A 22,552-nucleotide genomic window follows, 5' to 3' on the forward strand; every position below is an offset into this window, starting at 1 on the left:
ATTCTTGAAAAGGAGTCCGCTTTCCAGATTTCTTACAGCATGCCGGCAGGTTCAATTCCATTAAGACAAATCCAAAACAAAGAGGACTTCAAAAGCAAGTCTTAGCAAAATTTTATTGTCTGTTTTCAGAGTCAGTGTCAAATCTCAGTGCCCAAGAATGTGTCCAGTTCCCTGGCCACAGCCACGCTCTCAAGCAACATGACAAGCTATGGAGCCCCTTGTGAGTCCTCCAGCCGTAATGCCCAAGCTCCTTCCAAACTGCAGAGAACATGTTTGATTCCACAGACCTTCCTCAATGCAACAGAAAAACAAGGCACTAGCTGATTATTTTTTCATCTAAATGAAATAAACACCAAGTCATCCAGACCTGTCAAAATAATACACCTGCTAGCTAGAGCTTTAAATACTTGATAGTAGTTTGTAGATAAAGGGGACTTGGCAAGCTTTGATTTCAACTCTTTCAAGAGCCAAATCTTGGAGCAATCAAACAAACATACAGATTTTTCTCTCTGCTATACTCTGTGGTTTCTTTCCTCTTCTAAGTACATTACAGTCACTTTACCCCTCTGAAGTAAAAATGTCATCAAGTTCTACTGATCCTTCCTGTAGATGACCACACTTGAGATAACATACAAAGCTAACTCTTTCCATTAGGAACTTGTTTCATCCTAAAGCTTGATGAAGTGCACTGCAATGACTTCAGGATGCAGCTTGAGCACCTTCAGCTCCTACAACCTGAACAGCCACAGGCCCTGCTTTAAATAAGCAAGATATTTCTAAGGAACTCCAGCTATCAAGTGACCCAGGAAACAAGTCTCTCTTTCAGAGCTCATGAATATCCTACAGGAAAAATGTCTAAAAATAATTTAAAATAGAAAAACAAAAATCAACATTTAATTTCCAGGCATTTTAACAACAGTAACAGATTAACCCCAATGCTTTAACTTAGCTGGTTACATGCTACCCTTGGTCTCAAACATATTTCCAAGACAGCTGCTACTAAATAACATTAAATTAACTGCCGGTCACCACCCTAAATCACGTTCAAGCATACTATTAAATGTTTCTTTTAGAAACAGCTGCCTTTAGCTGAAAAGATCACTCAAATAAAACCTGTAACCACTTAAATCTGCACACTGCTTTTGATTAAGAGGCACTGCCTCTATGCCTGTATGCTGGTTAAGGCAGTAGAGGTTCCAGTCCTTAGACAACATAAAAGGTATGACAGTGCTTGGAATACAATTACAACAGTGTGCTTTAAGCAGTATTTAAAACATTTATTTATTTATTTATTCGTGATTTTCCTACACTTGACTTCCATAAAAGTCCCACTGCACAGACAGCCTGATCCAGGGGACCTCAAAGAAACTGCAAAACATAAGGTTAAACAGCTTCTGCTCCCTCACATGCTGAAGTGGGACAACCCCAAGAAACACCAAATCAAAGGAAATTCCCTTTCAATCCAGGTAAGTTAGTCCTTACCCTACCCTAATAAATAAATTACCAATGAAATCTAATTTCTTTTTCCTTGAAATATACTAAATAAATGCATGGTTCATTAAAATAAAATTAAAAAAAAAAAAATAAGCCAATCTACCTATCTGCCACCCCACACCAAAAAACCAAACACCAAACCAGACACAAGTTATTAGCAACTCATTTCATTTAATTCAGTATTATTACACCCCCAAAGAATGATAGCCTGGTCTGCAAATGTCATTCTCTATTAAATCCAGCATCTGTTTAGTTCCAGAACTTGGCTCCATGAAGCAGCAATAGATACTTTAGAGCAACACAAGTGAGCTTGTTTTGCACATCAGGATTCATTCCAATCTCAGATTGCTATGGGCAGATATAAACCCCTAGTTTACTGTTTCTTCTAAAAGATTTTAATATTAATTATTAGCAATGTTTACAAGAATATCATTTTTCCTCTGAAAGAAAGTTAAAAGCAATTCAGCAATTCATAGATGCCATGTCTGAGCTCCTAAGCATAACTCAAGGTACAGGTGTGTACTGTTTAACTTGGGAAAAAACTTGTCATGCTCTCTACATCTTCTATTTAAATAATTTTAGACCAGTGATTTGAGCTCCTTTCAGGATTGTATCTCCTACTGGTCTCACAACTTAATTGCCAATGCTGGAATTTTTTCTGTTCAGTACAGCCAGCTCCCCTTTCAAAAATATGCTTGCCATGATAGTTTGGCTGAGTCTGCAGATAACTTGAATAATATAGATTACATATGGCTGTGGGATTTTTTTAAGTGACTGTTTTAAAGCGTAAGAATTTGAGATGGTCAAGCACATGATTTTACTATGCCATCTGAGATCTGGTCTCTAGGTTGGGTCTTTAACACAACCACATGAAAATATTGAAAACATTTGAAAACATAACAAAAGTTTCATTTCCATACATAGCAGGCCTCTGGTTACCCTTACAGTTTGCAGTTTTATGAACTAAAGCAAATTGACATAATTTTCTTTCCAAGCAAAGCAGCCAGAATCATTGTAAAGATGAAAACATGAGATGTAATGCTGCTCATTCAGTATTACCAAAGCACTGCACTGAGGGTTTTGGCTGATTAGTATTTGTGTCCAAGAACTGCAGGCTTCAGACCACCTTTCACCCATGAGACATTAAAACATCCCACAAAATCCTAAGATAAAGCTTGCCACAGAGTTATGAGACAACTGCAACCTATATGTATCATATATGTATGATATGCAGAAAACACAGAAGTTGTATTAACAGTACGTATTGTTCAGCTCCAATATTTGAAACAGTTCCCCACAATATATCTGAATTCTGACTACTCATGTTACAGTAACATTTCACAGATTCATAGGATGGTTTGGATTGGAAGGGACCTTCAAAGGCCATCCCATTCCACCTCTGCCATGGGCAGGGACACCTTCCACTATCCCAGATTGCTCCAAGCCCTGTTCAGCCTGGTCTGGAACACCTCCAGGGATCCAGGGGCAGCCGCAGCTTCTCTGGGCAATTTTGCAGATTTCCATGCACATTAAGCGTTTATTCGCCTGCACTGCTTGGGGAATTGTGTTGGAGAAGTTTTGGTGTTATCAAGACTGGAAAAAAAAAAACCAAGAAATGAAATTTTATCTTTATACAAAGACAAAAAGCAGTTATGCAAATACTTCCTTCATAACAACAGATCATTCACTAGTTTTCACATAAAAATAGGTAAAAAACTGTAAGAATTTTGGTTTTACCAATTAAATTGGTAAGATTTTGCTACGCAAAACTAATGATGCAGGAATACCTGGCAATAACAATTCGTGCTGGTAAAAAGGATCTTGCAGAAAAAATATCTTTATAATCCTCAGACTTTAGGAATTGTTGCCATTTTAAATCAGAGAGGAGCAATGAAACAATCTTTGTTTTTAAATTATGTTAATGAGTCAAAATATTGAAGCTATAATTTAATGCCTGGCAATCTTCAAATACTATCAAACCTCTATTAAGAATTCACCTTCTCTGATAAACCAGTTAGCTACAAACAAGCAGCCTGGGACATTTCAGAATGGAATAAATGCATCCTTCGTGACCAATTAAAAAGGTTTCCTACTGTTTATAAGTTAATGAGTTACACAGGAAAGACTGTTTCTGTTCACTTTACTTTTCACTGATTTGTAATTTTCCTCCCCTTTTCTACTGTCTTTTTGGCAACCACTCCTTTTACTCTTTTCTCCTTCACCCACCCCTTTTACTAGTCCACATTGAAACTGTTCAAACACATATCCAAAAAAGCACCAAAAACAAACCCTCAAAACCACAAAAAACTTGGTTTCATGAGAAGCAGCAGACAAGCAAGCTGCTTTTGTGAAAAACACAAAGTATGAGCTCTTTTAGAGAACCTGGTTGACCATGAAGGGGTCTGTCTTTGCACCTTGGGGACCAATACCATCTCTCATAGCTTTCTAGATAATTTTCTATTTCTTCTCTACCCACTATTTTTCAGATACTACCAAGTTTGATGGCTACTGTCTGTGGTTATGATACAGCCCTTTTTGCAGAAGCACAGCACACTAACCATTCACCAGCTACCAAAACATCTTCCCATAAAGCTTTGCACCTTTCTGCCTAGATAGAAGCACTTTTGGACAGCAGTAAGAAATGCAACAGAATTTTTAAGTGGTCCCCACAATCCCTAAGAACAACAACAATTTTAAAAAATCCCCATCTTAAGGTCTTTAGGCAGCTCTCAGCATAAATTATCTGACTTGCCCACTGTTTACTCAGCTGGATGAACAAACACAGCATCTCTTTCAGTTCTCCTGTTCTGTTCTAGTCCCTTTCCCTTCCACAGCAAGAACCTGAATCAAGCTGCAGTGCAGTGACATCAGTATGGTCCTTCTGGATTCCACTGAAGCCTGAAGAGTCTTGCACATAGTAGAAGTGACTAATCTTGATAGATTTACTGCAGGCAAAGAAGGCCCCTCACAGGGAAGGCAAGCAGCTGAAAAAACTAGTGACGATGCTGTGTTTTCTGCTCCAGTTCCTTTTCCACAACATTTTCATGGGAGTCAGTCATCAATAAAAGCCTGATTCTGAAAAGCACAATCTGCTTCCTTCATGTCCCACCTACGGGGCAGTTGTTCTGATTACAAGTGAAGGAGGAATTTTTCAAAACCTTCACGGTGAGGCAGAGTATTTCATGCACAAGAATTCAGATGTGAGTGAGCCCAGATGTTGTGGTGCTTCCCCAAAGTGCTCAACAAGCAATGCTATTGTCTTTGACAGCTCACCCTACACAGTTTGTCACATTTTAATAGTGTTCTGAAAGGAGATGACAGAAAAATGATAACCTAAATTCTACAAATGAGCCTGAGATATACTGATCTTCTTTCTCAGTGCCATCTCAGAAAAGTAATATATTTTCATACACCCCTTATAACAATATATAGTCTCTAACCTCCACGTTACTGGTGATCCATCCAATCTGCTAATTTCTGATCACCAAATCTACTAATTTTGATAACAAGATGCCCAGTTACTAATCTCAAAATACCGTATTTCAAGTGAACTACTAGTCACCTTCACAGGTCACCTTCACAGCCTTGTCCTGAACTGGAACTACTGACTCCTAGGAGGGAGAAAACAACCTTGCTCAAATTGCCTCTCTCTAAAGTTATAAGAGATGAAAAAAATTTGCACAAAAATGCTATTTCAACCTTTTGTCTCACAACAGAAACTTCCGATACAGAGTGCTCTAAAAAATGTTATGTGTTGGCCCCAAACACCAATAAGCAAATACAGGCTTGTGGCAAACTAAACCCCAAAATTACCATATTTCCACTCAGCATGTGTTGGCCTTTCCATTAGCACATACTCTTTAAGTCACACAACTAACCTATATGAAGCTTTTTGTCCCCTATCCCCTCAGTCACCATATTTTGTCAGGGTAGGGCAGCAGGTACATGTTAAACCTCTTGAGGAAGCTTTTGCTGAATCCCGCATGTGAATCCCACAAACACCTTTCTGTTAAGAAATTAACAGAGCTCCTACTTAACTTTTACAGGTAAAAAAGCATTTGTAGCATCTAAGGACTTCTTTATCCAATTTACAAACAAATAAATTTATGCAACGAAACATTTCTCTAGTGCATTAATACAAAATCCCACAAGATCTATTAGGGAAGTCCTCAATTTTGTTCACTTTTAATGCCAGCAGTTACACCAAATTTCCCTGAAGGCTCAAAAGCTTCTATAATTTATCAAGAGTTAACATTTAAAGCTACAAAAACTATAAAGATCACTTTTCTGTAGAAATTCCTACATATTATGAAGTAAGTATAATAACCAAGCTTGCCAATCTGAGAGCAGAATGACAGCAACAGTTTTAGAAAAACATCCTATTGCAGAGGGGAGGAGAGGTGGTGTGGGGGCAATTATACAAAAATTTAATTATAAAAAAAGTTACCTCTATCCTTACTCTTACATTCCAACACCTCAAGAAAAGGTCAGCACTCAAACACAGCTAGTGTTTTTTGGAGTACATGCAGAAATAAATTCTTTAATCCAATTAGTAAACACTGTCAGAAGGGAAGAAGGCTGGGTCAAGCACACCTTGTAATTTCTGTGTAAAAGGCTCTACACCTGTTACAAAACTATTACAGGTAAATAACACATTTTTCAAAAGTTTCAAGAAGTGAAAATTCAAATACCATCTCCACTCTTTGCAGCAGGCAGGTATTTCTGTAAAGGTTTTGTTTGCTCTCACCAGTGAGATTCCAGCTGCCAGCAGGACAGGTGTGCTGGAACTATAAAATGAGAACAACAAACTGAACTTTAAACAAGAATATCAAAGGGATATTGGAGCTTAAAAAAAAAAAAGCAAATCAAGAACATGCACAACCCATACTGAGACCTGACTTTACAGCTTAAGAATATACTGCATGTCAGAACCAACATTACTGGTTTGACCTTATTTTCTTCCAGTGGCCAAAAAGAGACTTCTAGTATCACAAACACAGCACTGGTTTTCAAAAACAGTTTTACATCAACTCTCTGATAATCTGTGATGGATTATAGTTGGAAATTTTGTTCAATATGAGAATATTTTGATGACTTTGTCACCCTTTAAAAAGGAACAAAAAAAACTCCGTATACCTACCTAAAAATCAATTTATAGTAATTCATTGTTTCTACCATAATTACACGGGGCTGCTGGGTTGGCTATGACACAAGTCAGAACAAACCTATCATGATTTAATAAATTAAGTAGCTTCTTTATGGAAGACATGTTAAGATTGCTGTTACATACAAGTATTTCCTCCCTATTTCACTATCAGATGTAAGTAAAACCTGCCTAATGGCCTAAGTAATATTTTAAGAAGATAATTCAACCACATTTTAAGCTCCAAACAGATGCTCAGAACTTCATTAAAAGGTCTGTATTTGTTTCAACATTGGTATATTTTGCTCTATTTCAAAGCTTGTACAACTATTTTGGTATCTGTACTCTTCCTCAATTTGGGCATTAACCGTATTTTTGCAAGAGGATTACTTGTCTCTGCTTTTAAAGTTTCTCACAGCTGAAGATTCATCTACAGCATAAAAAAGCATGTTATGCAGTAAGACAAATCTGCTTTGTATGTGTAATAATTTTGTGTTATATTACACATCATGATTTATATCACCCATATTCAGGATCTACTACAAATTAAATTATCCTTGCCAGGGTGTGGGATTACTTGAAGGTGCAACAGACTTCCTACTCTAGAGAACACACTTTGAAAAATACTGTTCAAATCATTAATCATCTACTTTGATATCAGTTCATCAGCCATCAAACAGGATTTCTTGCTCTATTTTGACAATGACTTTTGTCAGTCATCAGCATGTTAATAACATCTTAGCATCTTAAAAACACAGCATGTTAGAAACTGCCAGAGGGCAGGTTTGAATTAGATATTGGGAAGGAATTCCTGGCTGTGAGGGTGGTGAGGCTCTGGCACAGGGTGCCCAGAGAAGCTGTGGCTGCCCCTGGATACCTGGCAGTGTCCAAGGCCAAGCTGGATGTGGCTTGGAGCAGCCTGGGACAGTGGAAGGTGTCCCTGCCCATGGCAGGGGGTGGCACTGGAAGATCCTCAAGGTCCTTTCCCTCCCAAACCATTCCGTGATCTTGGAATCTTCCCTATTAATCTGATAAAATCACTGGAAGGAAGCACCAGAGCCATCTGAGTTTAGCAATAATTTCCTATAAATACTTCTTTACTGATTTAGCTGGAAATATGAGTGATTAGAAGCTCTGCTAGCAAAACATCAGCACAGGACTGGAAGAGGAGGAGCTGAGGGATGCTTCAGCCAGGTGAGAGTGCTGAGCTGGGTCCATCATTCCCCGGGCTGTCCACGGGCCTCTGCTGATGCAGCAGCAACGTGGGAAGAGAAAGGACAGCATGAGGCCTTCCCAACCTCCTGGCAATCTAACAAGCAATGACAACTTTTCAATTGCCACAACTGGAGCACTCTGAACGTTTTTCAGTTGGGAATTGACACAACGTGGGATTACACAACCCTGGGTTGGGACACTGGACCCAACCATTCAGGAGCCTCCTTCTGCTCCCCTGCACTCCAAAAGTGATCCGTGCTGGAAATATCAACAGCTTACTTACTTCTGAAAATACCTACAACGATTAGAACTGCAGCCCAGCCTGTTATCCCTCGGCACAGGAGAGGGAAAAAATCAGATTACAGCCCCACGAACTCCGTACACCCAGCACTGGAGATTAAAGAGAATAAATAAATAAACAAACAGTGCTTGGCATGAAGGCACATGAGGCAATACATAGCCTGGTAATTAAGGTGAGATACAAATTTAATTTTAAAGTAAAATATGCCTCACTTTTGATAAACATTATCATTCATAAGTATTAAAACAATGTGGTATGAGTGAGGAGGCAGTGAGCCCCAGCAGATCTGAGATGCTGCAGAGCACTAAGAAAGCCTCTGTTTCTCAAGAACAGGATGGAAAATGAGCCAATTTATCATCTAATCATGAACAGTAAGTATCATTAAGAGCACGAAAGAAAAATACGGGTATGAACGTCTGGATTTCCAGTCCTAGGCGCATTTAAAGGGACACAGAGACCTCCCAGGGACCCTGAGGGATCACAGGATCCCTGTCAGCGAACACTCAGGGCTGGATAAAGGGACACAGGCACATTCTGGGAATCCTAGCAGAGATCCTTGGATCCCAAAGAGACACAAGGACATCCAGGGGTCCCAGCGAGGGGTCTATTCCTGGATCCCTAAGGGACACAGGTACACCCCGGGAACCCTGGGAGGGACCCCTGGAGATGCCCAAGCCCGGGCGGGGAGAAGGCTGATGCCGGTGCCCCAGCAACTCTCCGCAGCGCCGGTGTCGAGTTACGCAAGACATCCCTTCCTCTATCGCGACACGGGCCCGCGCCACGAGGGAACGGTGACGTCGGGGCAACCGGGGGATCTCGGGGGCCCCTTACGGAGCCGGTGTCCGCCGGGTCTCCCCGTCGCCCGTGCCCCTCGAAGGCACCGCCGAGGCCGCGCTTACCGTCCGTGCCCTCGGCCCGAGGTCGGTGTGGGGTCGGTGGCGGGGTGCCCCGGCCGGTGCCGCTCCCGGGTCCCCTCACGGCCCCTCACGGTCCCCGCCCGCCTCCACGTCGCCGGCGCTGCCCCGCTGCGCGTGCGCGAAGTTCGCGCGGGGCGACGCGCGGGGCACGACGGGAGTTGTAGTCCGTGACGGGCGGGAAGGCCATGGAAGCTCCCCTTGCCCTGGGCTGAGCCCAGCGTGGGCAGCAGGGAGGGGAGGATTCTGCCCCTCTGCCCTATGCTCAGGTGAGAGCTCACCTGCAGAGCTGCCCCAGCCCTGGGAACAACAGCACAAGGAGCTGGAGCTGCTGCAGCCAGGCCAGAGGAGGCACGGAGATGCTGCCAGGGCTGGAGCAACTCTGCTCTGGAGCCAGGCTGGGAGAGCTGGGGGTGTTCAGCTGGACAAGAGAAGCTCCAGGGAGAGCTCAGAGCTCCTGCCAGGGCCTAAAGGGGCTCCAGGAGAGCTGCAGAGGGACTGGGGACAAGGCATGGAGGGACAGGACACAGGGAATGGCTTCCCAGTGCCAGAGGGCAGGGAGAGATGGGATCTTGGGAAGGAATTGCTGTCTGTGAGGGTGGTGAGGCCCTGGCACAGGGTGCCCAGAGAAGCTGTGGCTGCCCCTGGATCCCTGGCTGTGTCCAAGGCCAGGCTGGACATTGAGGCTTGGAGCAGCCTGGGATAGTGGAAGGTGTCCCTGCCCATGGCAGGGGGTGGAACTGGATGATTTTAAGTTCACTTTCAACCCACACTATTCTGGAATTCATTCTCATTTGCTACTCTGCATCCCACCTTTTCAGCAGGACATGAGGTAAGCCTAGAAAATAGGACCAACAGTGAATGCCTGAGGGCAGGAGGATTTACCAGGTCCAATCCTGCCCTCGTGCTGCTTTAAATCATTGTTTATCCAATTGTAACCTTCATCTCTAAAGTGGGGTTTGTGCCATCAACAGCTGGTTTCAAAGTACCCGTTGGCTCATAAAAAGGGAAACCCTACTCAAAGTGGTCCTGAGCTTATTCCCACATTCCACATGGTGTGTGACAGCGAATCCCCAGCCAGGCTCTCACATGTCCCTGTCCCCGGGCTGAGCATGCCAGCAGCACGTCTGCAAACTGCCCAGGTGGGGTGTAACCCTGAGTAAACACTGCCACGTTACAGCCACCGTCCTGGCATGGGGCTTGGCCTCCTGCTCACACAGCATTTGATGGCAATGGCTGTGCCCATCAGGGAGGCGTGTGGTCAGCAGCACTTCCATAAAACGCTGTGTGCACAAAAACAGGAGTTGTACAGCAATACCCACGCCAGAAACAAGCATGGCTACATCTGTTATAAACACATGGCTACATCTGTATAAACACATGTAGTCACATGTCAAATAATTTATGTTTTACTGTCATCCCGTGGCCAGACTGGACAGGGCTTGGAGGAACTAGGGACAGTGTAAGGTGTCCCTGTCCGTGACAGGGGGTGAAACTGGATGAGCTTTAAGGTCCCTTTCCACCCAAATCATTCTGTGATTCTAAAACAACAGTGAAAGGAAGGTACAACATTACTCTCTAAAAGCATTTCTAAGGCAAAAGAATCACTGTGGCAAACATGGCCTTCGAGACCTTTTCAATTAAATTACTGCAGCCAGGTTCACTGAAAACAGGAATAATGGCAGTCTGTTATAACCAAAATGTGATTTGGCTCAGTGTGCATGCTCTAACAATCAGAAAACTGCACAAGGAAGATAATCCCTTCTTTCACATCTTAGTTTAATGGAACAGAATTATTTTTCACTAAAGGAGATTTGGTTATATTAATCTTAGTGTAAATTAAATTTCTCTTCATTTCCTCTACCTGCAACCTCTGAAGCCACTGTTCTTTCAGCAGTGATGTTCTGCATTGTACAGAAATCATGAAGGAATGATTCTGAGGATTGAACCTCAGCAGCATGTCAAACAGCTCCCTGAATTCTGGCTGGGACACGATTGCTACATCTGGGTAATAACAGCATATTGTGTTACTAGATCAGAATTTAACTTTATTGTCAGTTTAGACATTCTTAGCAGCTGATCATGTGCGATATAACGTGCCAGAATTGCATTTCTTTTCTGGATCAGGCCCATCAAAACAATCAGCAACGTAAAATGAATTAATTTTTATTTAAGAATTTTTGGCATATACTTGCATTTTTTAAAATTTGTTTTTCAATTAACTTGTTGGCATCTAGCTACCTATGCAAACCAACACATGGAAGGTACCACATCCCATTTAGACCTACCCATTAAGAAAAAAACTTGAAATTAGTTGATCTGAATGATGGTTTTTCAAACATTTATCTATTGATCTTTCCTCAATAATATTTAAATAAAGCCAGACAGGTTTAATGATGAAGAATTTAGGACTAGATTTGCAGTTTAGTGGTCCCCTAAAGTTGCCAATTCTGACATTTTCTGAAAGTCTTCAGTGTAAATGAAGCTGCTACTTAGGCTAGAAAATTCTGGTAGATGTCCACTTGCCACCATCAGATGCCTAAACCTTTTATAATCTTGTTTTTAGTGAGTAACAAACACATGGGAACTTTTTCAGTTAAATTCAACTCACTTGATATCTATTATTCTCTCATGTGAGAATTTCCTTAATATCTGTCTCCTTATTTTTCTCAAAGAAGCTTTTATGCACACCTTTGCATCCCAACAGGTGACCTCCTGCACTCCTGCCCAGGCATTTGCTTTCACCTGATTTTTCTTTTGCTATTCACAACACTATAGAATTATTGACCCATTACTGGAAAATAATAGGGGCAGAAGAATTATGACACCAATCTCCTGACAGGACTTCTAGTGATGTGCCTCACACAGGAAAGTTTTGTGATGTAGATTACTCACTTTAGGGTTTAACTGCAGCTGATAAAAGTAGTGGAACACATTCCAGAGAGCATAAACATGTAATTCTACTTGCATTATCAGCCTGTTTTCATTTTTGCAGTTTCTTTCAATGGGCCTGGTGTTTAAATATGGTGCTGGCACACAGCTGGATTCTAGTGCAGCCTGCAGCCTAAATTACTATACGCTTTATTTTCCATGTTATTGTTGGATGCCCTTTGTTCTGGGGTCAGGCTCTGCTTCCAGGGAACAAGGGACAGGACAGGGGACAGGACCTGGACTCAAGCTGTGCCAGGGGAGGGTCAGGTTGGGCATCAGGAGGAATTTCCCCATGGGAGGTTTGCAGTCCCCATCCCTGGAGGTGTCCGAGGAGGACTGGACATGGTACTCAGTGCTGTGGGCTGGTGACAAGGTGGCACTGGGCACAGCTTGGACTGCATGAACTTTTCCAAGCTAATTCACAGATTTGGGAGAAAGGTGTATCTGTGATACACTGATCCAGTGGAGGGTTATGTACCAAAGATGAAGGAAGAGGTGATTAAACAGCAATTCCAAACTCACTGCTGAACTGACTCACTCATTAAGGGGGAACAAAAAGCATCACACAAGGTCTCACATGGGAGTTTCTGTGACTGAGCTCATTGCAAAGCCATGGCTGTGGCTGCAGGGGCACATCTGTGAACGCTGCAGATCAATGCACACCAGGTCTGACCAAACCAGGCACTAGCAGGAAATGAGGCACCTCACCAGAGGCATTGGGTGGGCATAATTAAATACCGGAGTAATTAATTATCTGGTGAGAGAAATCACAGTCACAAGAATAAGACTGGACCACAGTGACAGTTCAAGGACTGCCTGTATAAAAAGGTAGGGCTTTAGCCCTGCCTGAGATAGGATTTTAGGGAAAATAAACCACAAGAGCAGTCCAAAACTGCTGGAATGGTTTCATTTTGAATTGTTTAAAGAGCTCTTTGGTATGGCAGACAGGAAAAAGCAGGAATTACCACTTTTATTCCTTAAGCACAGGGGCACTTAAAATGCTTCCCAGCTAGGATGCAACTCAGCAGCAGAATCTGTCTTCCCAGGAGGAGGCAATGCTGAGCTTGCCCAGCTCACTTAATCATGAACTCAGTTATTTTAGGACCTCCTTCGGCCTGGGGCCTGTCTCCAGGTTTCCAAAGATTTTGTCAGTACTTGAGGTTTTTACAGCTCCAAAGCCCAAGAATTCTGTGATTCTGTGTAATAATTGTGTGAAGCAACTTAATTTTAAATAAAATCCTGGTTTATTGTAATTAAAACTCCACAAGCACGTTAAAGAGGTTTTAGTTGTATGCTGGGGTATTTTTAAAGCCAGAACTGCACCATTTTAAACTACAATAGAACATAAAGCAACATTCTCTTGCATCATGCCTCTGCTGCTCCTCTTCAGGAAAGAAAAAGGCATAATATTTCAAGAAAAATAATTAATGGAAGTATCACATCAAGACGTTCTGCTTTTAGGAAGCTAAGTAAATTTTGTATATAGCATAACTCCTTCAGATCATTCACAGATTTGACAAAAAAATCTGAATTCTTCACAGATAAATGATGAGCTTCTGTTGTTACAATGCAGTCCACAGTTCTTCACCAAGAACAGATAAAGCCTTTGAGGTGAAAGCCTCAAGTATTGCACTAGCACTTAATGATTAAGATGCTAAAAATACATTTACCTTCCATGTATAGATTTATTCACAAGTTATTTAACCTGAACTTTAATCACACTAAATAGATGGTAGATGAAAAGTAGTTCCAGCAAGAAAAATACGAGAACTTCAGCTTTTAAATATTTTAAATTAACAAATGAGCTGCCATTTTTGTGGCAAAAGAGACTCTCTCCTGCAAGCAATGAAGGTTTTTATTCAGCTAAAATGTGCAAAGAAAAAAAGTCTCAAAGTGAGAGAGGAATATCAGCAGTTCATACTGGACACGAGGGAATAAAATCCTTAGGTATTTTTCTTAGCAAAAAATGTTGAGATTCTCCTTGCAGAAAGTCCACTTGCAACGCCATTGCTTTCAGCCTGCAAATAAAAGACAGTGTCATTAATGAGATGTCAAATTCACAACAAAAACAGTAACAGCTGGTAATGAAAATGACTTTTAGAAGCAAGGCCAGGGAAGGTCTATGAAGAAATGCAGCAAGAACCAAAAGTGGTGGTGTCTGTGTAGATTTACAAATAATTATTGCTTCCAGCGGAAGGCAGGAATGAGAACAGCGGCAATATTTACAAGTCCTCGCATTTTGACAGAAGATAAATAATAAAGTATAAAGTTATATGCACTAAGCATCTTCCCCCATTACAAGTGGCAGAGCTGGCTGAAGAGAGGGGTTTTCATTTCTTCTTCATACATCTGTTGTGATTTACCAAATATTTGAAATTTTTCTTCTCTGAAAAAAAGGCCAGTTGTTAAAAAAACCCCAATAATTAATTAAGCTGTTTCAGGATACAGGCACAATTCCTATCCCTCCAAGACCAGAAGCTGTCTTGAAGCAACTATTTCTAGCTGGCTCAGTAGTGGTAACTGCTGTTTGTAGGAAAATTGCTGCCAAAATGTCTGTAAATACACCCAACTTTTCACCCTTCTGTGGTGCCCACCCCAAACCACCACTGGGTGGCTCATCCTCGAGTTTCCACGGTTAGCTGGGTGAATTAATCTTACTTTCTGGCTTCTAGATCCATCCTCCTGGTCTCCTTTTGCGGCTGAAGGTCCCTGAGGTTCCCCATCCCCAGTGCTGCCTCCTGGCCCCTCCTTGGTGTCTGCTGTTTCCTTCACAGCCTTCTTGCGGAACACGCGTGTGATGATGGGCGCGATCAGAGGGTACAGGTAGGGCTCCAGGAACTTCTTGTAGAACCAGAGCAGAACAGGGATCACAATGCAGGGAATGCACACCATGGCTTCCTCCTGTGCTGAGGGAAAAAACAGCTTAGGGTGGCAGTGTTTGTATGCCACATGCTACGAAGACAGTATTTACATAATATATAAAAACTGTATTTTATACGTAAAACATAGATTATTCTTTAATTATAAATTAGCTGTTGGAAGTTTCAAAAGTGCTGTCTGTTCCAATGTTGTAAGATCTCCAAAAAAAAGGGGAATATTCTTGCCATTTTAACAAAAAAATGCTATTAATTCATAAGTCCTACTGCTACAGCCACAAAAAACAAATTCAGGAAATATTAATTTTTGCTTAAACCACACAAAAACACTTTAACCAGCAAGCTGCAGATATAAGCCCAGCTCTTGCTATATTAAACAGTCCAAAGGGTCTGTTTTGCTTTATCCATTTTTATCTAAGGAGAAATTAGACAGCAGAAAGCCAATCCACCCGATGGCTTGCTAGCACTGAAGGGCAGGACAGTGGGAAAAGGGAAGAGAATTCCAGTCAGGATTTGAGAGAAATAGAATATGGGTTACTTTCTTGCTTCTGCCCTCTCTTGATCTCACAGCAATCCAATATAATTATTAAAAATGAACTATCCCCTCTCTCTTGAAACCTCAGAGGTCTTCAGAATTGTCAGCCTGGAATCTATGCTGATCAAAAAGCAGAAGAGCAAAGCAGAGGGGTAGAGAGGTACAGCTGGGAGAGGAAGCAGTTAATTAGGGCTAGAGCTGTCCCTGCTAGTGCTGACGAGCAATATATTAGACACACTCTGCTGCCACACAACTCTGCCCTTCACATTCCCCTTCTCTAGGCTGCTGACATTTTAATTCTTACACCAAGAAACAAAACAAAAGCTTTCCAAGATGGAGAATGAAGTGACAGATGTGCACACTTTACTAGGGACTAGTTTTGCTCTTTTTTTAAGCTGTCCTGAAGATTTTTAGCACTGTGGAAAAACAGAATATCAATTTCAAGCTGACTACATCCAGGTTCTGTTCTGGCTGCTTCAAATATAGTTTAATTTACTCTCAGAGGTCTGAGAGGAATCTTATATTGAGACAACACAAATGAATTAATCCTTTAAAATTATTAAAAAAATAATTCAGATACTCTCTCCACCAGAACTTCCTAAATATTGAATTTCCAGCAAGATGTTATGGATACATACAGTAACTGAAAAAAGTGGCTGGAGGAAACACCTCAGGCTGTACAATCACCACAGAATTATGTATTGATTTGGGCTGGAAGGGACCTTCAATACAATTTCCTTGGGCAGGGACACCTTCCATTATCCCAGGCTGCTCCAAGCCCTGTCCAGCCTGGCCTTGGACACTGCCAGGGATCCAGGGACAGCCACAGCTTCTCTGGGCACCCTGTGCCAGGGCCTCCCCACCCTCACAGCCAGCAATTCCTTCCCAATATCCCATCTCTCCCTGCCCTCTGGCACTGGGAAGCCATTCCCTGTGTCCTGTCCCTCCATGCTCTTTCCTAGGGAAACATCGCATGTCGTGTCGTGTCTCTGCAGCCATTTCAAGATTCCTGACCAAAAAACTATCCCTACCTCTGTCTGGTGCACCAGTGATCCCTGGGGTCAGGGTGAAACACCGTCCTGGTGAATTCCTCCCGTGACTTGGTGATGGTCCGCCACCTGGTCAGCTAGGAATAAAACAAAAGAGGAAAAAAGGCGGGTGAAATGTGGTTAGCATTTAAGCGGCAGGTTATTGTTAGTGCCAGGCGCTGTAGCTGGTGTCTGCGAGCCCCACCGCACAGGGCCGAGAGGGGAAGCGCTGACGGGCAAACCTCGGCACGGCAGGGCTTTGTTCCCAGCGGCTGGAAAACCCTACGTGGGCAAAAACGCCGCGTTTTTCCCGTTTTCCATAAAGGACGAGCCAGACTGGGCGAGTGACTTATGTCAGGCGTTGCCGTTCTGCTCCCCGACGGCGGCTGGGACCAGTACAGCCCGTGCGCCCCCGGTTACCGGCGCCGCCGGACGCGCGCGGGCCGTGCGGAGCGGCGGCGGGGAGCGGGGCGCGGTGGGGTGCGGGGGACGGGGTGAGGCGGGATGTGGGGAAGGGATCATCCCCCGCTCCCGGTGCTCCCGGTGCTCCCGGTGCTCCCGGTGCTCCCGGCGCTCTGCACCCACCTGCACCGCACCGGAACGGGCCCGCGCTTCCGGGGCGGTGCTTCCGCCAATGGCAACCGGCAGCGCGCGTCACGTGACCGATAGACACACACCGCCCCGCCCCTCCCGCAGGCAGGAGCACGGACAGGGATCCCGAATTGGGCAGGGACAGGGATCCCGATATCCCGGACAGGGCAGGGACAGGGATCCCGATATCCCGGACAGGGCAGGGACAGGGATCCCGATATCCCGGACAGGGCAGGGACAGGGATCCCGATATCCCGGACAGGGCAGGGACAGGGATCCCGATATCCCGGACAGGGCAGGGACAGGGATCCCGATATCCCGGACAGGGCAGGGACAGGGATCCCGATATCCCGGACAGGGCAGGGACAGGGATCCCGATATCCCGGACAGGGCAGGGACAGGGATCCCGATATCCCGGACAGGGCAGGGACAGGGATCCCGATATCCCGGACAGGGCAGGGACAGGGATCCCGATATCCCGGACGGGGCAGGGACAGGGATCCCGAATTGGGCAGGGACAGGGATCCCGATATCCCGGACAGGGCAGGGACAGGGATCCCGATATCCCGGATTGTGCAGGGACAGGGATCCCGACCATCCCGGACAGGGCAGGGACAGGGATCCCGAATTGGACAGGGACAGAGCAGGGACAGGGATCCCGATATCCCGGACGGGGCAGGGACAGGGATCCCGACCATCCTGGACTGTGCAGGGACGGGGATCCTGATATCCCGGACAGGGCAGGGACAGGGATCCCCACCATCCCGCATCAGGCAGGGAGAGGGATCCCGACCATCCTGGCTTGGGGTCGGATACTGGGAAGAAATTTTTGGTAAGGCCCTGGCACAACTGCCTAGAGCAGCTGTGGCTGCTGTCCAAGGCCAGGGTGGTTGGGGCTTGGAGCAACCTGGGACAGTGGAAGGTGTCCCTGCCCACAGCAGAAAGTGGCACTGGATGTGCTTTAAAATCCCTTCCCACCCAAACCATTCTATGATTCTGTAATATTCACTGCCCCTGTTCCACAGCAATGCCCAGCATCAGATCAGCACTTGTAGGAGAGCACCACAGTCCATCTAAACTTTAGAACTTTATTTATGTACATCTGACCACACAGATTTACTCCCGAGCCATAAGCTTTTGCTTCTTCAACTTCTTCTGGGAGATCTGGGAAATAAACACAGAAAGAAAATGGTGACATTAGATGACTTTCCAAAACATCCCAAAGTTATCTTTTAGAATTGTTGAGAACTGTTAGAAATTCCCTTACAAATGACACACCCATCACACCAGCACATAAACAGGAGTCACTACAAGCACTACATTGCTTGCAGGCTCTAAATCCAACTCATTTTTTTTTCCACACATCCCAGGTTCACATAAGCAGTCCAGTAGTGCTGTAGCTGCTTCGAGAGAGGGAAGAACAAACCCCTCTATGCAATTAAAAAATGGTTCTCTGGGGTTTTAAGCACTTAATATTGTACTAAAACTTTAAAAATGGGGCTGCTCAGAAAGACCTTATTTTTTTTCATGGGCATTCCAAAGGTGTCCTAAGATAAGTCATCACAGCAACCCTTCTCTCTGCCCAACACTCAACCCTCCCAGCACCATCACAGGGAATGGAGCACACAACATGTGGTACCTTTTTCTTCTGGGCGACTTCCTCCTCTGGCTTGGGCACAATTTGCTCCTTCTCTGTGAGGATCATCTCAATGTGGCACGGGGAGCTCATGTAGGGGTTGATCCTGCCATGTGCCCGGTACGTGCGGCGGCGCATCTTGGGAGCCTTGTTTACCTGGATGTGCTCGATGACCAGGGAATCCACATCGAGACCCTGACAAGGAGTAAAATCTGTGACCCGTTTTCATCTTCAAATAAATCATCTCTGCAGCAAAAATGTGAGTAACCACCCCAAAGACCACTGCTGGTCAATGAAACAGCCAAGCTCAGCAGCACCATGGAGCTGAGGATTTTCTAAGAATTCACCAATGAAACAGCCAAACTTGATTGTGCCACAGAGCTGAGGATCTACCAGTGGAACAGCTGAGCTTGGTGGTGTTATGGAGATGAGGACTAACCAGGGTACGTGCCAATTAACATCACAAAGACCACCCCTCACACATCACAAATAGTTTAAAATTATGCTGATGCCTCATTATTTATGGTTATTTCATGGTTACTCAAAGCTGTCACCTATCACTCCAACATCACCATCAAAGCTACCAAATTAAGCACTATGACAAAGACACAAACTGACCAAGCATCTGCAGATTTCAGTTTCACAGATTTTAGAGATCTAAACAGCTATTTTGTGTGAAAAAATATTTGTTTTTCTCTGTGAAAAATTATAGCTGCCATTTTACTTTGAAGAACATATGTAGCCTGCTTTAAACAGAGAGCCACACCAAAGCCTCCATACAGTTTTGTGGACCAAGCAGGTGGAACGTGGCTCCCCAGGTCAGTGACCCCCAGGCCAGGGGTGCTAACACAGCATGACACCAACACTGTAACACCCACCTTGAGCTCAGCGTTGCTCTCTGCATTCTTCAGCATGTGCAGCAAGAACTCTGCGCTCTTCTTGGGCCAGCGGCCCTGTGTCCAGCCCCACTGCTTGGCCTGGAATGAGAGGACAACAATGGGAGCCCTGCTTTTGGCCTGGTGAACTTAATTTAAGTTACCTTTTACACACCTTTAACTTGCCATTATCACAGAAAGGTTTGGGCTGGAGGGAATGATATAGCTCATCCAGTGCCACCCCCTGACATGGCAGGGACACCTTCCACTATCCCAGGTTGCTCCAAGCCCTGTCCAGCCTGGCCTTGGACACTTCCAGGGATCCAGGGGCAGCCACAGCTTCTCTGGGCACCCTGTGCCAGGGCCTCACCACCCTCACAGACAGCAATTCCTTCCCAAGATCCCATCTCTCCCTGCCCTCTGGCACTGGGAAGCCATTCCCTGTGTCCTGTCCCTCCATGCCTTGTCCCCAGTCCCTCTGCAGCTCTCCTGGAGCCCCTTTAGGCCCTGGCAGGAGCTCTGAGCTCTCCCTGGAGCTTCTCTTGTCCAGCTGAACACCCCCAGCTCTCCCAGCCTGGCTCCAGAGCAGAGTTGCTCCAGCCCTGGCAGCACCTCCGTGGCTCCTCTGGATTTGTTCCAACAGGTCAATATCCTGCCTATGCTAAGCACCTAATCTTATGGATTAGAATGGACTATTATCTATTTTGTTTTACGGTGCACCAAACCCAGTAAAATTTGATCCCTTTACTTACTGCTGCCACTAGATGCAGACACTTTAAGTAGATGCAATACTGCACCGGAATTAAGAACAATTTCTTTCTCCCTCTTGAGCATCCTGATCTAATGCAAGATGTCCCAGCCCATGGCAGGGGGTTGGAAAGAAATGAGCTTTGGGGTCCCTTCCAACCCAAACCATCCCATTATTCTGTGTTTTAATGCAGGTTTACCATCAACAATGACAGATGACATCCACACCATCTCTACATCAGCTTTTTCTCTTAAGCACCCACAGCCAAAGGCTCCTTCCCACGTTTCCCAGGAGCTCACCTGGGCGCATCTCCCAACGCCGCCGTTGTAGCGCCGGAAGGGGACACACTGCTTCTTCAGGGTGACATCTTTCAGGTACTTGGTGGCCTTGCGGATGTGCATGCCCTTGATGGCCTGCGCAGTCTCTCGGGTGTTCTAACAACACAGGGCACAGAAAAAAACCAGTGAACACATCTTTCCAAGAGACAACACAAGCAAAACCACTCCTGCCCTTCCTGGATATGGTTCTTTGCTGCAAAGGAAGCACTTACCAAGAAAAACCCCAAGTTAGGGAATGAATAATAACTAACAACCCTTTTTTCTTTGCTACTTTTCTAGCTGTTAGAATGACTGCTACTACTAAATTTTTAGAACCTGCATACATTTATTGTTTTGTTTCTTAATGGCTAAATCAAATAAACAGAATTTAAACTTTTAAAGAAAATTTTAATTCAAGTAGTTGCACTTTTCATAGCTCCTCTTTAGCCACTGATCCAAAAAAGCAGGACGGGCAAGTTCCTGCAAATGTGTCAAATAGGGCACCTCAGAGATATTAATGACACAGTGTGACAATCATTAACAATGTAACTAAATGCAATTTATTCTGCAAAGGAATTACAGAGAGAAGGTTCAGAAATAAAAATCCAGGATAGATCAGTCTTTTAAACAGCATTTATTAAATGTGTAAAATAGCCCTAACTATAATCCCACCTATTTACAATGAAAAAAGGAAGCCAAAGTGAAAACTTTATCTAACATGGAGCAGAAAAGGATATGCTAAGTTCTGGGTTTGTGATTAAGTAACACTTCTGAATTTTTACCTGTACCTAAGCCTTTTCCAGAGGAACTGAGATCCTTGTGCCAAACACCACACAACCAAAAAGAACAGGACAAATGAGGCAAATCTCATGCCAAACACTAACCCAGCATCTGATAAATCCACTCCAACCGTTTTGCTGCTGTGTTTTGTTATCTCGCTTAGACAAGGACAATTTTAGGATATAGACTCTTATGTTTGTGGATGGAAACCATTACAAGCAGCTAATAGCAATAATTTGAAGACGGAAAAGTAAAAGATGCTTCCATAAAAAAAGGGCAGCATTAGATAGGATACTGGGAAGGAATTCCTGGCTGTGAGGATGGGTACAGGTTTCCCAAAGCAGCTGCAGCTGCCCCTGGATCCCTGGAAGTGTTCAAGGCCAGGCTGGACGAGGCTCAGTCCCAGCCCACGGCAGAGGGTGGAAGGAGATAATCCTTGCAATCCCTTTCAACCCAAACAAGTTTGAGCTACTTTTAACAATAAAACCTAACAAAACCCACGTAAAACACCAAATGAATTTGCATTTCCTGCTAATCACACACTCCTTACCTTGAAGTGCACACGCAGGTTAGATCCCCGCGACTTGCATGCTGCAAGAGAGAAAAAAGACCGAGTTTTAGAACTAAAACCTCACCGGCTCCCGTGAAATCCCACACGAACTCTCCTAAAACAACTCACATTTCGTGGGGTTCTCCGGATCCAGAGAGTAGCGCACCATCTTGAGAGCTCAGCTGAAAAACACCAATTAAAACACAATAAACTTCCAACATTCCCACGCAGACTCTGGATTACTCCCCTTACCGCCGCAGCTGCTCAGGAATTACGCGTTATTTTCACAGTTACATCCAAAGGTGTCCTAAGAAAGTCATCACCGCAGCCATGAATTTTCCCAGGCCTGCCCGCTCCCCGCTCCCCGCGCCCCGCATTCGCATCCCTGCCCGCCCTCCCGCGCGCCATCCCGAGGAATACCGCGGGTGCGGGGCATGTCGGAGAGATCCCGGCGTCCGGGACGCCGGTGGCGGCGGGGATGGGGCGGGATGGGGGCGGATGGCGGCGGATGGCGCGGGGCCCGGGCGGACATGGCTGCTCACCTCGGGGCGGCGGCCGCAGAGAGAGAGGAAGGGCGGGGCGCGCCGCCAGCGCGCGCAGCTCTCGCGATATTTCGGC

At 44.6% G+C, this 22,552-nt stretch overlaps 3 protein-coding genes and 2 non-coding genes across 11 annotated transcripts in view; all 5 read right to left on the reverse strand.

Moving 5' to 3' along the window:
• The window catches only part of DYM (dymeclin), a 207,783-nt gene extending 198,598 nt beyond the window's left edge, over positions 1 to 9,185 (reverse strand). Inside the window, exon 1 of the mRNA XM_085043464.1 lies at positions 9,053 to 9,185. The gene's annotated coding sequence lies outside the window, so the exon portion shown is untranslated. The remainder of the gene's footprint in view (positions 1 to 9,052) is intronic.
• Positions 9,186 to 13,223: 4,038 nt separating this feature from the next.
• On the reverse strand, positions 13,224 to 17,108 carry CZH18orf32 (chromosome Z C18orf32 homolog). Of its 7 annotated transcripts, none has more exons than XM_085042386.1 (4): positions 17,023 to 17,108; positions 16,441 to 16,527; positions 14,657 to 14,899; positions 13,224 to 14,016 (listed from the first exon to the last, which is right to left on the reverse strand). In XM_085042386.1, the coding sequence occupies exons 3-4, from the start codon at positions 14,888 to 14,890 to the stop codon at positions 13,942 to 13,944; spliced, it is 309 nt and encodes a 102-aa protein (XP_084898512.1). In that variant the 5' UTR covers positions 14,891 to 14,899; positions 16,441 to 16,527; positions 17,023 to 17,108; the 3' UTR covers positions 13,224 to 13,941. The 7 variants fall into 7 exon arrangements, with proteins under 7 accessions (XP_084898512.1, XP_084898515.1, XP_084898514.1 ...); XM_085042389.1 differs by having other exon boundaries at positions 14,657 to 14,904; positions 17,023 to 17,102; XM_085042388.1 differs by having other exon boundaries at positions 16,441 to 16,535; positions 17,023 to 17,048.
• Positions 17,109 to 18,102: 994 nt separating this feature from the next.
• RPL17 (ribosomal protein L17) lies at positions 18,103 to 22,552 on the reverse strand. Its single transcript, XM_085041833.1, has 7 exons — positions 22,477 to 22,552; positions 22,064 to 22,116; positions 21,935 to 21,975; positions 20,587 to 20,721; positions 19,543 to 19,641; positions 18,668 to 18,859; positions 18,103 to 18,192 (listed from the first exon to the last, which is right to left on the reverse strand). The coding sequence occupies exons 2-7, from the start codon at positions 22,101 to 22,103 to the stop codon at positions 18,145 to 18,147; spliced, it is 555 nt and encodes a 184-aa protein (XP_084897959.1). The 5' UTR covers positions 22,104 to 22,116; positions 22,477 to 22,552; the 3' UTR covers positions 18,103 to 18,144.
• LOC146425230 (small nucleolar RNA SNORD58) lies at positions 18,528 to 18,597 on the reverse strand. Its single transcript, XR_014847125.1, has one exon. It is a non-coding gene; the product is annotated as a small nucleolar RNA SNORD58 (small nucleolar RNA).
• LOC146425231 (small nucleolar RNA SNORD58) lies at positions 22,194 to 22,262 on the reverse strand. Its single transcript, XR_014847126.1, has one exon. It is a non-coding gene; the product is annotated as a small nucleolar RNA SNORD58 (small nucleolar RNA).

The sequence above is a fragment of the Lichenostomus cassidix genome, chromosome Z (genome assembly GCF_008360975.1).
Source record: "Lichenostomus cassidix isolate B80296 chromosome Z, HeHo_3.0, whole genome shotgun sequence".
NCBI classification, from domain to species: Eukaryota; Metazoa; Chordata; class Aves; order Passeriformes; family Meliphagidae; genus Lichenostomus; species Lichenostomus cassidix.